This window comes from Amphibalanus amphitrite, unplaced genomic scaffold, assembly GCF_019059575.1.
Source record: "Amphibalanus amphitrite isolate SeventyFive unplaced genomic scaffold, NRLGWU_Aamphi_draft 000025F_arrow, whole genome shotgun sequence".
NCBI lineage: Eukaryota > Metazoa > Arthropoda > Thecostraca > Balanomorpha > Balanidae > Amphibalanus > Amphibalanus amphitrite.
The window spans coordinates 674,594-691,143 of record NW_024881521.1 but is presented as its reverse complement, the minus strand read 5'-3'; the positions used below and the strand labels follow the sequence as shown (position 1 = coordinate 691,143).

Sequence of the window (16,550 nt, the reverse complement as noted above, 5' to 3'; positions counted from 1 at the left end):
GGACGTGCATGGTAAAAATAGCGACAGCAAACTTCCCGATTGGCAGTGACAAGAGCATACAAACACGATAACTAATCAAGCACGGCGTCTGCCAAGAGACTTTGGCTTATGGTGCACCAAATGGGCGTCTGAGTCTGCGAAGGTGCAAGGACAAGGAATCAGAATAGGTTTTTAATACTTGAGCAAAGCATGATACAAGTGCAATCATACTTGAGCAAAAGCTGACTGGAGCTAAGCTTCACTGGTTCACGTCAGTTGAGTTTATCCATCAAATGACTAGCGGCGAGGACGTAAACCAGAGCTTTGTACCCTAGACTGGTCAAACAGGTGGCGCCACTCTTGCGTTAGCCACGTTAGCTTTCGCGGAGCTACGTAGGGGGCAATGCGTTCCAAGTGAGCGCGAACGATATCGTCGTTACATACAGCTGTTACGAATATTTGAGCACCGAGTATCAACGACAAATAGTTTGTACAGACAGAGCGTACTAATGACAGCGATTTCCATTTGGACACCCTGATAGCCCAGTCAATTTCGCATGAAATCGGCGTTCGTACTACCTCCGAACCAGATTCACTGGCAAAACCACCAGCTGCAGCCAAGCCCCCTGTCCCTCCCTTGCCCCTCATTTTCGTCACCCTCTCTGACTCCTAAACTCTCGTAACCTCACCCCTCTATCCCACAAAACAAGGCGCTCCCGGCTCTGAGCAGCGTGTATTTTTGTCACGAAGACCCGCGGCCGCGACAGTGGCAACATTAGGCGGACGGCAATAGGGCAATTTAACGTTTGCGGCGCAGCGAGAGCGTGTTCCGTCGCAGCCAGTTGGCCCGTCGCGAGCCACCCTTGGTGTTGTTGAACTTGCGTCCGTGGCCGATGCCGCGGTGCTTACGGCCGGCCGAGGTCTTGCCGCGCAGTTCGCGGTGCTTGTGCACGGCGTTACAGATCCAGTTGATCTTAGCGTCGTGGCGGATGGCCTGTAGAGGAGAGACGGGCGTCAGTAGTCGGGTCGAGGTGGGAGAGAGCGGCGGGCGGGGATATATATGGTCATGCGTTATGGCGACTCGGCGAAGGACGTGAAATAGTAGTGATGCAAACATCGAACATTCTGGCTTCTCAACAAGAAGTAGGTTTGGATCATTGAAAAAAGCTCAGGAGAGGAACAGCCAGGAGACCAAATCCTACCGCAATCACGTCAACCTTAGCAGGAACGATTCGTATCTCCCATCTGCTGAAAAGACAACTTCTCGGAAGTCGGCAATGACAGCGTTAAGGATGAGTCCAGGAAACGAATGTGGTCTAAGCTCCACCCCGGCCCAATATGCAACATGGACCAGGTTGGTAAGCCGTCAGTTGCTGTACTTTCTCTCCTTAGGACAACACTATAGATAAAATGTGGTCCTTACACTGAGAAAGAAATAAGGTTCTATGACGTCCCGTTCCAAAACAAAAATAACGACATTTAAAGGTAGTGTGCCAGCTTTCTTGGACCGTATGGAGATAATGGCCCAGATAAGGAGAACCGGATTTTTAGAACTTATCCATACCTTCAAAACTCATGGAAACGTCTTAAATTCTTCAAATTTTGAGTACCCCAGTGCGAAATTCGCCCCGACGGGTTGTCGGTCGTACCCCAACCACATTTCACACCACTATGAACAATAAATGCACACACTGAAATCGCTATTACCGATATGCTCATCCAATCAAGTTTCGATAAACCCGTTCATCATCATCTCCTGCGGTTTCGAACACGCCTGTTAGGTGGCTTCTGATGCTCGTCGAGGTCGGAATTTCCAAATACGCGTGGTGCGTCGGGCCGCGCGCTCTGACTTCGGCCAAGAACAATGCGTCAGCTGATCATTGTCATTTCTGCCACTTGCGTGTTGTGAAATGGGGTCATAACTTATAAGACGGCTTTTTCATATCAATTATTTTACATAAAATCATATTTCAAACCATAAATAATGTTTGACAGCCAAATAAACGAAACAATACCAATACGGGCTTACAGTTTAAGGCTCGACATTGTGTTGTCTACGATTAGACAGCTGATAACTCATTCCCGTACGTCGTATGGTCGTAACACTATAATGACCTTTGCTTATTGTCACAAGTGCGCCGCATTCGCGATTGTTGCCCGACGCCTGTTTGCAGGTGAGCCCACTACAGTTGTTATACATATCTAAAAACCGAAAAACTTTTAGGCGAAAAAGGCACTATTCCAGGCCCATTTTTGATTTTTTTTTGCGATATTAGGTAAAAACAGAAGCTTCTTATCCTAGGAAAAATAAAATGGGAAATCTTTCAAAGGTGGCACACTACCTTTAATCGAACTTGGTCGGCACCGCTAAATGCGTCCTATATATGGAAGAAACGCGCCCATGAACAAGAAATATCGTACCAACGATAAAGACATCAAAAAATCGGCACCACTGCCGCGGACCCCGATAAAAATCCTATCAGCATCATCGCGATCGCCCTCCCTCAGCTCTCCCATCCACGAATCAAACATTCCACCCCTTCAACCACCAATCATACCCTATGCTCACCTTATGCGCGGGATCGACGAGAATCACCTCGAAGTACTTATAGGTGGCGTCCTGGCCAACCCAGTAAGAGTTGAGCACACGCAGCGCGTTGCACTTCTTGCCGACGCGACCCTCGGCCACCGACTGGTGGTTCATGTTGAGCTTCAGCTCATTCACTCCCTGGCGCACCGGCTTGCCGTAGGTGGCGCCCTTGTGCACCGGGCGTTTGCGGCCTCCGCGGCGCAGGCGAACGCGGTAGATGGCGTATCCTGGGAACGGAAAAACGACCGTCAAACTTGGCACTTCATCTTTCATTTTGAAGATGAATAAATATGGACAACAGACTAGGCAAATTAACAATTGATGGCTACATGAAGGCAGTAGGGTGCAAAATACAAATGTGGTCCAAGCTCCACCCCGGCCCAATATGCAACATGAGCCAGGTTGGTAAGCCGTCAGTTGCTGTACTTTCTCTCCTTAAGACAACACTATGAATAAAATGCGGTCCTTACACAGAGAAAGAATGCATATTATCCTTTGAGTGTGAAGAAACATTCTCAATAGCATAATGGAAGTAGCTGGCAGCATCCTCCAGTTCCACCAACTTACACATTACTAAAATCTAGCTTCAACAATTGGCCATAATATTACTAGGTATCAGAGTTAGCAACATGCAAATACACCCAACATTGACAGCACAGTGCTCATACCCTGCTTGGCCCGGTAGCCGAGACGCCGCGCCTTCTCAGGGCGGGTGGGCCGGACGCAGCGGTGGATCTTGTTCAGCTGGCGGTACTGCCACATCCGCACGCGCAGCAGGTAACGCATCACATCACTCTGCTTCTTGCGCCATAACTCCTGCATGTACTTGTAGGCTCCCATCTTGGCCTATTTGGTCTGTAACAAGACAATATTGAACATGTTGTTATGCATTACAAAACAAGTGCAAATCCTGAGAGTTCTGTGAATTGCACAATTAGTTTTAGTAAAATGATTAGATATGGCTAATTTAAATGTCATCACCATGCAACAGATAGAAGTTACAGGCAACATCAGAAGTTTCAATATTTTTGTTTCTGGTAGTCAATGTCCATATATCACGTTGGAGAGGAACAAACGTATGTCCCTTATTTTAAGCTCAATGAGATCACCGCTGAATGCCCTTATCGCGGCAGAATGATGGTTTATGATGCCAAATGAAAACTGGCGAGATGCCAAGGTAGCTGAAACATAACCAAATGAAATCCAACCCGACCCCCAAGTCCTTTTCACCCAACAAATTAAGTAATAGGTAAGGTTTGAATGAATATATGTAAGACAGGTGAAGAGCAGGTTTGGTAGAGACTTAAGATAAGGGAAGGTTAGGTTTGATAAGATAATGTCTGAGCTTAAGAAAATAAATTTTACCTGAAAAAATTAGAGCCCAACATCTCACCCAAAGATAAAAATTTGACATCACAGTCATCCCATTCAACAGTGGGACAGTAGGTATCATACATAGCCATCCAGCTGCGCCTGTGGTCAACCAACCCGCGACCTCATTACAAAGTTCAATATTTGTTTGACATCAAAAATCATCCTACCCTGCCCATTAAGTAATTGCCAATAGAAAATGTGACCATTTATAATAAAAATTTATGCTACACCAACATAATGAACGCTAATGTCACACTGCCGTGCAAAGGAAAAAAAGGGTGAGATCCTGTCTGGCCAAAAATTGATTTCACAGGAGGGACCAAAAGGTTGTCGCGACCAAAAATGAGTTATAACTTTAAAGTGCCACACGTCAGAATGACGATTTTGGTACCAAACAAAACGTCATGTTTCAATGTTTCTTCTGATACTAATATAATCGTGTAATGTTTTCTTAGATAAGCTTAAAATGCCTATCTTTTTTTTTCCTTTGTAACTGGCTTGCGAAATTTCCAACAAGCGGTGTGGAAAAAAGCCGTCAGGTGATCAAGCGATTTCACGGCTTTTTGCCACGAACTATTAAACATTTGGCGGTGTGGAAGAAAAGGGTAGACGCGTAAATGAATGAATGAATGAATGAATGTCTGGGTTTAACTAGTGTTTGACCTAGCTTAAGGGCGGGCGGTTGGTCTCATTAAGTTGATACTGGTAGGACGCGGACGTGGTAGACATCATATTCGTCCGACGAATAATACGCAATTAGTCTGCATGCCTAGATGGCTGCATATTGCATCCTAGGTTTGGGAAAATGCCATTTTATCATAGCTGATAGTCCGTAATTACCTACCTATTACATGTCTTAAACATTAACCACATTAAACCTTATACAGAATTAAACAAAATAGTTCGTCATTCCTGTATTACGGAATCCTGCTAAAACATCAAACAGTCGACACGAATACAAACATTCAAACATTTCAGCCATTTTCCGTAGTATTGACGGCTATAAAACATCAAAACAGTCGATACAAACAGTCGACACGAATACCTACAAACATTCAAACATTTCAGCCATTTTCCGTAGTATTGACGGCTACAAACATGAAAACAGTCGATACAAACAGTCGACACGAATACAAACATTCAAACATTTCAGCCATTTTCCGTAGTATTGACGGCTATAAAACATCAAAACAGTCGATACGACTACAAACTGAACACCACTTCAAACATTTCACTGGTCAGCTCAGCCATCTTTCGTGTTATTGACGGCTAGGCAGCAGCCTATCCCATCAGGTCACGGACGTTTGTCCCGTTGAGGGATAGCCAGAAGGCGGTCTTATGACCATCCATAAGAGGTGTTAGGTTGTTGATGATTTTGGCCAACTTTTCCTTGTTAACCCCCCTGGGAGTCGTTCGCCTCTCTGGCTGCTCACATGGAATAAAAGTTGTTTTGAAAAGGTCGTAAGCCGACCACTTTGGGTGCCCATGGACAACCTTCACGTACAGTCGGTCGTCGTCCCGCCGCACCTGAACGACCTTTATTTCCCGCAGGAGCGGTCGCTTCTCCTCATCAGCGAGACGCTTCAGCTTCGTAGCGCTCACCCCACTGCTGACATCGAAAAAATCTCCCGGCGCCATCACATGCACTGAGCCCGCCATCTCACATGCCACAACGTAGTCCCGAAAGTCTTGCACACGCACACTAGATTTTGAAAGTTTTTTGCTCACCACCTGGTGCACCGCATCAGCAGACATACTAGTATGTCCCTTCTCTAAAAACTTGACTGTGATGGTTTTGACTGCAAGATCGCTCCTGTTGACACAATTTTGAAGAGCCGAGAGCAAGGTCCAGTTTTTGTTTTGGGCAGAGCAGTTATCTGCCCAGAAGGTGAACTGTTTCGTGTTGTGGTTCAGCTCCACGAACTTTATGAATGTTGAAGCGACGTCTGGTGCATCTCGGCCAGACACGCCCTCGTGCCACAAGACGGACACAGCCCCCTTTCCTCCCAACGGCGCGAAAGTCTCGTTGTAAGTTACAAGTCGCGGGGTGAATACGCACACTTTGTGAGGGAGGATGGGAAGGAGAGCGACCCTCATCATGTCCACGGAAACAATCAGGTGCGACTCTGCTGACGCTGTGGTTTCGCGGTCTCGGGCGTACTCTGCCCTAGCCTGTTCGGCGCGATCGTGGTGGGCGGCGTGTTCCTGGCACGTGCTGCACGACTCATGTTCAAAGCAAGTTTTCACGTGGTGGTCAAATGCAGTACATATCTCGCACTCTTCTTGGCCTAAGCGAGCGAACGACACGTTGGCACTTCGCAGCGCTTTGCGAAACCGCTCGTAAGAGCAGATCTTGCCCTTTTCCTCCACAAGCTGCTGGTACATCACAGCTGCGTTGAGGTCCGGTGCGAGATATCGGCGTCTGGGGGCGTGCAGGTAGCGGTAGTGCGGTGCCATCGGACGGTACCGCTCAATGTGCCGCTGCAGCTCGTCCTCGAGTCTGGCTGCCACCGGGTTTGCCGCGCGCCCCCGCCTGTCCTGCTTTGGGATGAGTCGTCCCACGGCAGATATGATCGGACCGTCATTGTTCGCTGCGAAGCCGAGGGTTGTGAGACAGAACTCCTTGCACACCCTTCGATCGACCTGTTCTCCAGCTACAGGGAGACGGTAGGCGATGATGCGCCGCTTGGCAGATGCGGTGTTGGTGAGTGGTGGGCTGTCAGTGACAATGGGAGTAATGTCTCGCACGTGAGTGGCGTACCACTGCATCCTAGCCTCCCTTGAAAGTGAATTGACGGCCTCGTTGATGGCCTGGCGTTGTTCTTCACTGAAGTGAGTGGCACAACCGAATGAGCACGTGCGATTGCTGCAGGCAGGAGGCATGGGACGGACTGCATGCTTCTGTTTAAAGCCCAGAATTTGGTGTTCCTGAGTACGAGCTCGTTTTTTTGCGCCCGTGTGACTGCCCACCGTTGTCGGACGAGGAGCATCGGATGCCCCATCTACTGAGGAAGAAGCCCCGTGGGTGCTAATCGAGGCAGCGTCAAGTCCATCTCCACCGCAGTCCATGGACCGTGGGTTCGGGTCGTCTGGATCGACATTTGCGGTGTGTGCTGTCGGAAAGCCTCCCCAGCTAGACGCATGAGCGGCGCTACGTGGGTGGGGCGGGGCCATAGGGGCCATGTCACTATCACCTGCTGCGCCGGTACCAGAGGGACCAGAGGAAGCAATCGATAGGTCAGCGAGGGGTACATCGTTGAATGACGACATGTCACTGCCGGACGTATCCAGGAGTCGCAGGAAATCAAAAGGTCCCGGATCAACTAGGTTATTTATGTCAGTCAGACCAATCACGTCATGAGTCGCGACCTCTGTCGACACAGCCCAGGGGTCTTGCTCCCCGACGAAGGTCCCCTGCTCTGCGGCTGGGGTCCCGCCCTGCTCCGCGGCTGAGGTACCCTGCTCCGCGGCTGGAGTCTCGCCCTGCTCCACTGCAAAAGTCCCCTGCTCCGCGGTCGGGGTCCACTGCTCCGCGGCAGAGGTCCCCTGGCCACCGGACGGGGTCACGCCCTGCTCCGCGGCCCGCTCTCCAGCAAAGGTCCCCTGCTCCGCGGCAGAGGTCCCCTGGCCACCGGACGGGGTCACGCCCTGCTCCGCGGCCCGCTCTCCAGCAGAGGTCCCCTGCTCCGCGGCAGAGGTCCCCTGGCCACCGGACGGGGTCACGCCCTGCTCCGCGGCCCGCTCTCCAGCAAAGGTCCCGTGCTCCGCGGCAGAGGTCCCCTGGCCACCGGACGGGGTCACGCCCTGCTCTGCGGCCCGCTCTCCAGCAGAGGTCCCCTGCTCGGCGGCAGAGGTCCCCTGGCCACCGGACGGGGTCACGCCCTGCTCCGCGGCCCGCTCCCCAGCAAAGGTCCCGTGCTCCGCGGCAGAGGTCCCCTGGCCACCGGACGGGGTCACGCCCTGCTCCGCGGCCCGCTCTCCAGCAGAGGTCCCCTGGCCACCGGACGGGGTCACGCCCTGCTCCGCGGCCCGCTCTCCAGCAGAGGTCCCCTGCTCCGCGGCAGAGGTCCCCTGGCCACCGGACGGGGTCACGCCCTGCTCCACGGCCCGCTCTCCAGCAGAGGTCCCGTGCTCCGCGGCAGAGGTCCCCTGGCCACTGGACGGGGTCACGCCCTGCTCCGCGGCCCGCTCTCCAGCAGAGGTCCCCTGCTCCGCGGCAGAGGTCCCCTGGCCACCGGACGGGGTCACGCCCTGCTCCACGGCCCGCTCTCCAGCAGAGGTCCCCTGCTCGGCGGCAGAGGTCCCCTGGCCACCGGACGGGGTCACGCCCTGCTCCGCGGCCGGGTCGCAGCTGCCCGCCGGGGAGAGCACCTGTACAAAAAAAGTATTTTTTAATCGATATCCATGACAAGTCAAATCATTGATTGTACGAAATATCTGCAAGCATTATGAAGGAAACGAAAAATCCGACACTCCCATAACCAACTGAAGGAGCGGGTCTTAATTTGCTATTATTTTTCTACCGTAGTGTCTTGAGTTGCCAAAAATATGCCCAAACACTTAATGGAATATTACTCGTAGATTGTGTTGATGTAATGAACAGCATAAGAATCAAAATTTGATGCGATTTATCGCTTTATTAAGCTTTAATGGATAAATCTCCAATGCCATTTTACATCAGTATCTTTAACCGCTTTTGCTGCGAGCCTTCATGCAGCTTACAAGTTACAGGTTGATAATGTCACGAACAATTAGCTCTCTCACCTGACTCAGGGCTGCTGAATCAAGGACGGGACAGGAACTCGAACTGCTTCCGGCAAGATCGGTGAGGTTGTCAGACACGGGATTAGATGACCTTTGCCGTTCACGTACAATCGCCAGCGGCATATCATCATCCGGAATTTCTGCACCGAACACATTTTTTTTTTTGTCAGTCTCCTGAACCACTACGCATTGCCATTTTGTCATTAGCATAGCATAAGCGACATATCATTTTTTCACACGTAACCTTCTCAAAGGCGCTGCAGCTCTGCATTATTTTTATACATTCCATGGTGCTCTACACAATTGAATTGGCTACTCCTGTAACCCATATCAGCTAAAATTTGAGGAGTTGGCATGCCTTTCATATCGGGTCAATGTCCCTTACCTTCCACAAGGCTCTGGCGAGTCTTGGAGCTCTTGGCCACCGCTCCAAACCACTCCCGGCCTCCGTGCCTCATTCGCACCCGCGACCCAACAGCGATTTCTTCCTCACACTTCAGTGCATTCAATGGCGAGTAATGTGACTCACCAGCGGTCTTATCTTCCCAAATCACTCGAACGTGTACGACTCCTCTCCTTCGGATGAAATCGGAGCCAGTCGGCGCTTCCGAAATCTTCTTGCGTTTTTTATCACACTCAGCGGATGAGATTGATTTGCGTTTTTTACCCATATTTGTAAAAAGGCAGGGATAAAGGCACCAACTCGGGGAGAATTGCTTCGCTTTACGTTTGATTAGCGCGCCAGACGTCTGCCAGCCGCCCGCGCGTGCTGTTTACTACGCGTAGTACGGCGATGTGTAAGGAGGATTTGGTGGGTTTTTAAATTGGCGGGCTAATTGTCAGTAAGCTTTTGCGACCTAACATTATGAAAAATGCTTGTGCAATCGTGCTCACAAACTGTAGTGCTATTTCATTGTCTGAATATCCAAATATGCCCTTAAAAACTGTCAGTCAATTAAAACTCGCCAAATACTCTTCACCACAGGCACTCTCAGTCCCGGAGCACGCTTTATCTCACCCTTTTTTTCCATTGCATCGCCAGCACTCAAGATCATGGAAAAAAAGGGTGAGATTTCACGGCTTTTTTCCACACGACCAAAACCCAATTTTGTGTGGCATTCCAACTCACGGCTTAATGCCAACTTTCAAATTTAGATTTTCGGCATGAATTTTTATTCAATAATGCTTATGAACTACACCATTGAATTCGCCTCGAAAAGAGCTTTCATTTGATATAAATATAAAAAAATGTATTAAAATCACCTCACCCTTTTTTTCCTTTGCACGGCAGCACTGGTGGAGCAACAGCCAGTCACTGTATCTTCAGCCTTAGGTGTACATCAAACTAGAACAATCAAAATTACGCAGATCATCAGAAAAGTAGGTTACTAGACACTAACACAGAGGCTACTGTTAAGTCAATAGTTCATCCCAAAAATATAGGCATCAACCTATATAGAAACTTAGCATATTCTGATAACTGGTAGTATATTAAGTGGGACTTTAAAGTCATTTTATCTTTTACTCAGGTTGATAAGTTAATGGTATACTTTTCAGAGTCTCAAGAGTAAATGTATTTTTTATTTAAATGATGGCAAATATTTTGACCCCCATTGAGGAGCCTTTTTCAATGCAAAATTACATGGAATAATAAGTTTTGGTAGTATATTATCCAGGATATAGGCAAAGCAAGCACAGCTAGCCAGCCAGTCTGTTGTTTTGGGAAATTATCATTAGTCCATTGTTCAATGTGAAATTATCAGTATGACCTGCCAGACCCAGCCCAAATACACTTTTATCTATTATTACTTGGTAAATGTCAAGATAAAGTCCTAAGCAGATTTCATTGATATATTTTTCATATTTTCTAAATTATTTGACATCCTGAATCCAAAAATGATACTTGTATGTCTCGCAAATAAAAGAAAATCATTCAAACCTGACCTAACCTTACCTACTTACCTATAAGTACCTACCAACCTAAAACCTACCTACCTACAACCTAACCTAAAACCTAAAATGTTTGCTGTTACATATTTGTATCAACAGCGTCACAACTGTAGTTAGGACCTAAACTTGACATATACCTTATTATTTATGGCAGAGGTATGGTATTATGGCAGGCAGAGGTTTGATTATTTATTTATTATGACAGAGCATTATTTATGGCAAGCACTCATGACTCAAGCAGCCAAGAAGCAGCATGAGCCAGTAGGTATCACCAAGCTGTAAGTGGAAGGCTTGTGATGTTGATGCATGCATTAACACATTCATCCATACATAGCCCTATCCCTTAATTCATAAACTCAACTAATGTAGCATGCCACTTCCACGTCTCAACAACAGGGCAGTGTTTCACTGGACACTGGTACCACACTGCTATCACATTTTGTAAATGTATGGGGTCAGTGTGGTAGTGTTGGATAAACAACTTTGTTGATGTCTCCATGGAAGACAAATTTGACATGTGATAGCAGCGCGCGCAGCGCCGGCAAAGGCTGTAAGAGGGCCCCAGTGCGATATTTCAGCTCCAAAATAACACACTGATCCCGACCAGTCAGTGGAATGCCATACACAAGTCAGTCGAAAGTAGGTACCTCCTTGCACTTCCACATGCGCAGGGCTCCCTAGCGCTAGTTTCTTTATCGTTACATGGAAACTACATCAAAACGTGCACTTACAGACAAACACGACGCGCTGCTCTTTTAGCATGGGCAATTCTAAATGAAACTACTACAGGAATTAAGTGGAACACACGTACATGGCCAATCAGAGCCGCCCACTGACGAACAAGCACATTTCCAAGCGATTTGAGAAATCAGCAATAGGACGAAGACCCTAACCACATCCACTCACCTCTCACGACCGGAAAAGGAAGGTTAAGAGCTGTATGTTTGGTAGTGCTAAATTTAGAGTCGAACTGCATTTTGTTCTACAAATGTGCTATTTTCCTAATATTATGCATTTTTATTCGGAAAAATTTAGTTGTTGGTCAAAATTGGTTTTAAATTTCCAGTAGGTATTGACAATTGTTTTCCTCTTTTAGACTCCATTTAATATCCAAACCAGCACTATCCATCTTTTTGTTACTTGATGAAACTTTTGGGACATTCGATGTTTTGCAAAGGAACATTGATCGTTAGCAATATTTAGCATCAATTATCACGTAAGCTTTTCTTTTAATCGACTGCTTATGGAAAAAATAGGCCTTCAATTTTACTCTTTTATTGTAAACTTATATTAACCGTAGTGAAACCATGGTAACCGTCGCGCATGCGCATAGGGGTACCAGGTGATTTGTAAACATGGCGAGAATGTGAGTCGTGTATGGGGAGAGTGCTGGTGTTGTGGACGATTGTGTGAGATTTAGAGCCTCTACGCCGAAAAACTTCGTTGCTGCCGTAAGTCGAAGGATAGATGTGTCCGGCAGTGATGAAAGAACATGGCAGAGCCAAAAACTGCGGTACTTCTCAGTGCTCCAAAGTCAGCTGGTAGTGAACAGAAGAGCAAGAAACCTGCCAGAAGTTTACGGTTTGAGCTTACCCTTCAGGAAACCACCAAGGAAACTTACTCGGAGTTTAGCTACTTGGATCTAGTATCCAAAGAAAAGGTCAGTGTGGCGCGAAAAGTTTTCTGCGTCCAATGATGTGTGCTATGGTGCCACAGTGCAATGTTGCTTGGTGTTGGGTTTATTTTTCCTCTATTGCTACATGGTTTCTGGTATATCTATGGTGATCCTGTGTCCCTGCTCCATGGCAGCCAGAGCAGCCATGTTTTTCACTTGGTTGTGGAGTGGGAGAGCAGTGGGCATACTGTGGAATGTGGGCCAAATTGGGTTGTAATGGATGGGCTCTGTTTTGTCATGTTGACAATTTAAATTGCAATGCTAACCTGCCTTTCTATTGCAGCAGTATCTATATTTTATTAAACCATGCACCTCATATTGTGAGGCTTCACCTGGTGCTGCCACTGGCTGCTTAAATACTACCTATAGAATCTCTGCAATTTGGAAAGCACTGAACCTTATGTCAATCACAATGCCTCATTTTTAATGCTTACCCTACTAGAAGAAATTCATTGTTCATGCTTTTCATATATAATTAATGAATTCAGGACTTGTTTAATTTTAGCCATACTATGAGCCTTTATGTTTGGTCGTCTAGGACAAACACTTAATTAACATTACTGAGTTGACCTGACCTGTCCTGAACCCACCCACTCGGTGCTTTTCTGGCTGTCAGTATTTCCAATCAGACCCAGCTCCCATCTGTGATCGATCCCGCAGCCGCGGTGGCCCGCCGGACACCGTCGCCTGTCCCTCTGTTCCCGCCTGGGGGCCGACCGGTACTGCCGTCTGACCGTCACCGTCACCGGTCTGGGATGGTCAGACAGACGATCAAGCCGACTTTCTCTGTGGCCGCGCGGTGTGCAGCTCCCAGGAACGGTGTGGTGCTGTTGAACCGAGTGGGACCGAGCTCAGAGCCGGCGGGCCGCCACCGGACGTCGCTCGGCGGGAGAGAAGTGACCGGGTGGCGGTAAAACCTGGCGCGCTCGGCCGCCGGCCCGCTGGCGGGTGTCGCCGTGTGCAGGTCACGTGACCGGCCGGGGCGGTGCCGCCGGGTGTGATCGGTGGTGGCGGCGAGTGACGGACGGCGGACGGGCTGGGTCAGCGGAGGGTGCCGCTCGCTCGGACCGGGTCGCCGGGTGCAGGGCCATTATCGATCGTACCGACCCGGTCATGGGAGAGCTGCCACGCGGCGGGGGCGGGGCCTCGGCGGCGGGGGCGGAGCGTGGCACGCCCGCCGGCGGTCGTGGGAGCCGCCGCCGGTACGATCGTGTGCGGCGCGCCGCGCGCGGTCGGATGGCGGGCGGGCGTAGAGGGACAAAGGTGCCCCCCCTCTCCGTGACCGGAGCCGTCGGCCGGCCGGAGGGGGGGGGGGGGTACGCCGCTCAGTGGGAACTGGCGGGTGACGTCATGGGTCTGGCGGCGGCGGCGGCGGGGAGGGGTGGGAGGGGAAGGCCGGTCAGCTGATCGGCGGCCGTAGCGGGCTGGCGGCCGGCGCCCGGAGGTGTGCGCTAGAGGGGGACGGGCGGAGGGCAGGGCAGGGAAGGAAGGGAGGGTGGTGACAGGTGTGCCAGTGTGCATCGTAACGACACGTGTCTGTCGTAGCTCAGTACAGATGACTTGTGCTTACTGAACGAATCCAAACGTCGCTCATCTTTCTGGGGTTTCGGATGATATTCTGCGGGGGGGGGGGTGCTGACTGAAAACCGGCGTGGACTTTTTGTGGGTGTAAAAATTGGATAATGGATTTCATGTTAAAAACAGCATTTTATTTCCATGCCAATCTAACCACTTCTCAGCCAATTGAAAGATTTCTCGAACGGATTCTACGATCACAAACTTGTTCCCTATTCGCTGTACCTCCGCCAACACACTTCATGTGCACCGTTTATCACATAAATAACAACATTAATTCAATTGTCCAGTTCCTCATTCCTGCAATCTACATTAATTATTGTAATATGACCTCGTTCGTCGGTGTGCAGTGTGGACTGTGGGGCGCCCGCCCGTCTCAATTGCTACCATAAGTGACTTTTTTTCTACAGGGTCATTCATTACTATCTCTTGGGAGTTGGTTTATGAACCAATGTCGGTGATTAAATGCCGATGTAATTAGTAGGATTTCGCTAATAATGCCTTGTTCATTGTTCACTGATCGGAATTCCCACACGGTCTCCGAATAGTTTTTTTTTTGTTTATTCTCACTGCCTTGGTAAGCCTTCTTAGTTCAATGAAATGCTCTCGTTATTTTCCACCCCCTATCGGTATCAGTTTGTTGGTGTTTTTATCTTCAGTGTCATGTTTTAACGCCCAACAGTGCCTGCCAACGATTGTCTGTTCGGTGCACAATTCACCTCCAGTGTATCAGTTATGATCTGGATGTCGGGTGGACGACTTCCCTCGTGCTGAAGTCATCTCCGGGCGACCGCTGCCTGTTCTAAATATCACCGGTACCTACCCCCGTTCTCGCGCGACAGGAGAAGCATGTGCGTCACAAGGTCAAGGCGAACGGCGTGCACCCGCCCGACGATCCGTTCGGGGACAGCGATGACAATGTCAAGGAGATTGCGCGACGCTTCGAGGAGAAATACGTGAGTCTCTGCCGGCGGAGACGGCCGGGTCTGAGCCCCTACAGTTTGGGGCGATGTATGTCCGTAATAGATCATGGAACAGATGGTACAGTGTGATGCAACTGGTTCGGTTTCCTGGAGAGCGCATGCCAACTTTTGATAACTTTAAAAATGTGATTGGATTTTGAGTAGTAGCACGGATGAAGCAAAATATTAAAGATTATTTTTGAAGGTAGGGTCCGCACTGCATCAGGGAACTTTTATTCCAGCAATATCCAGATCTATTCTATGATATTAATTACGTTTTGGATGTTTTTCCTTCGTAATCATGCGATCAATGTCGCGATGAAATAACTCGCACGGACAAATGTTTGGGTAGACGACCCTCACCTCGGACCAGGTAGCTTTAATCGTTGAACGGTGCCAGTCAGCTGATACTGAGTGGCCTGTGTTGTGTCTACCTCTCGACGGAAAACCAGACTACTGTTTACCCGCGCTGGTAGGCGGAGCTGGTCAGACGTAGCGACTGGATTGATAGTGCTCCTGACAGCTCAGCTTTGATACACTGGTGTGCCTGTAAACAACTGCTGTCCCCATGCCATATTCTCCGTTTTAAATGATAAACCCTAAAATTAGTACGACGTCTTACCCTCGTCCCACTGCTGTTTCACAGGTTCCTTCAACAAAACCTGACCCCTCTCCTATCGCTGTTTTCTCAGGGCACCGGTGACGGTATGCAGCGTAAGAAGCACCGTGATGTGTCGGAGCTGGGCCAGGGGTACGACGAGAACGACCCCTTCATCGACAACTCGGACGTGGTTAGTGTCCAATACACAGTCTCTGTTGGTCAGTGGACTACTCGGTATTTTACTGAGTTAGCTGTTGTAACTGTGGATGTATTTATTTGACATTGGTCATAGCGGAATTTTTATGTGTCGAATGGTTGAGAGTGCCAATGGGTCTTATTGTAGGGGCAGTTGGCAATTCTGCTGCTATAATGCCTATAGCCTAACATAAGTGCAAGTGCATAGGTATGAAAACTTACATAACGTCAAATTAAACCCAACCTATTGTGCCAACAGCTAAGAAGTGCTTTGACCCGAGTGACCTAACCTGGGTGACCTGGCCTAGTGACCTGACCTGCGTAATATCTCCTTCGACAGCACGAGGAGGACCTGCCGTCCAACCAGCGTCCTGAGTTCGGCGGGTTCTACATCAACCGCGGTGCCCTGCGGCTGGAGCTGATTGATGGCGCCGACCCGGGCCGGCCGCCGCCCGCCAGACGGAAACGGGTCAGTGGAGCCGGGAAGGGGACCACCTCCGGGAGCCTGAGGTGGTATAGGGTCAACACAGCGGACATTGGACACTGGGACAGTCTGTTGGTGTTTTGATTGTTCTTTTACAGGAACATCAGGTAATAAATTTAGTGGTGTCTGGACTTTCGATTGGCTAATATTTGTGGATTTGATTTAAGGCCGCCCCACACTGGACCTCGCATGCGGGTTGCGAGTTTGCGGGTTTTGAGTTTGAGGGCATAATACTAATTCATAGAGTGATTAGACCGTTCCCTTATGGTAACTTCATGAATGCAATGAAGCCGGTACACCTTCAGAAAAATTTCGCAATACCAGTGCAACCAACCAAAATTCGACTTCAACGAAAACCCCGCAAACCTCGCAGAACTCGCAGACCTCGCAGCGGGGAAAAT

At 49.2% G+C, this 16,550-nt stretch overlaps 3 protein-coding genes across 13 annotated transcripts in view; 2 read left to right on the top strand and 1 right to left on the bottom strand.

Annotated features, from left to right (window-relative positions):
• Positions 1 to 693: 693 nt before the first annotated feature.
• Positions 694 to 13,213, bottom strand: LOC122393841 (60S ribosomal protein L15-like). Of its 10 annotated transcripts, none has more exons than XM_043390286.1 (5): positions 11,564 to 11,911; positions 9,976 to 10,052; positions 3,238 to 3,424; positions 2,549 to 2,796; positions 694 to 973 (listed from the first exon to the last, which is right to left on the bottom strand). In XM_043390286.1, exons 3-5 carry the CDS (start codon positions 3,407 to 3,409, stop codon positions 779 to 781), a joined length of 615 nt encoding a protein of 204 aa, XP_043246221.1. In that variant the 5' UTR covers positions 3,410 to 3,424; positions 9,976 to 10,052; positions 11,564 to 11,911; the 3' UTR covers positions 694 to 778. The 10 variants fall into 10 exon arrangements, with proteins under 10 accessions (XP_043246221.1, XP_043246199.1, XP_043246236.1 ...); XM_043390264.1 differs by having other exon boundaries at positions 11,551 to 11,565; XM_043390301.1 differs by lacking the exon at positions 11,564 to 11,911 and adding an exon at positions 11,469 to 11,563.
• LOC122394607 (hornerin-like) lies at positions 6,681 to 8,338 on the top strand. Its single transcript, XM_043391600.1, has 2 exons — positions 6,681 to 6,691; positions 7,483 to 8,338. The coding sequence occupies exons 1-2, from the start codon at positions 6,681 to 6,683 to the stop codon at positions 8,336 to 8,338; spliced, it is 867 nt and encodes a 288-aa protein (XP_043247535.1).
• Positions 11,999 to 16,550, top strand: part of LOC122393769 (nascent polypeptide-associated complex subunit alpha, muscle-specific form-like) — a 19,873-nt gene continuing 15,321 nt past the window's right edge. The window contains exons 1-4 of one of the 2 annotated variants that reach the window (XM_043390121.1): positions 11,999 to 12,317; positions 14,750 to 14,863; positions 15,562 to 15,660; positions 16,006 to 16,134. In XM_043390121.1, coding sequence (XP_043246056.1) covers positions 12,150 to 12,317; positions 14,750 to 14,863; positions 15,562 to 15,660; positions 16,006 to 16,134 — 510 coding nt within the window. In that variant the 5' untranslated portion in view covers positions 11,999 to 12,149. The remainder of the gene's footprint in view (positions 12,318 to 14,749; positions 14,864 to 15,561; positions 15,661 to 16,005; positions 16,135 to 16,550) is intronic. The other variant, XM_043390131.1, reaches the window with a different exon arrangement.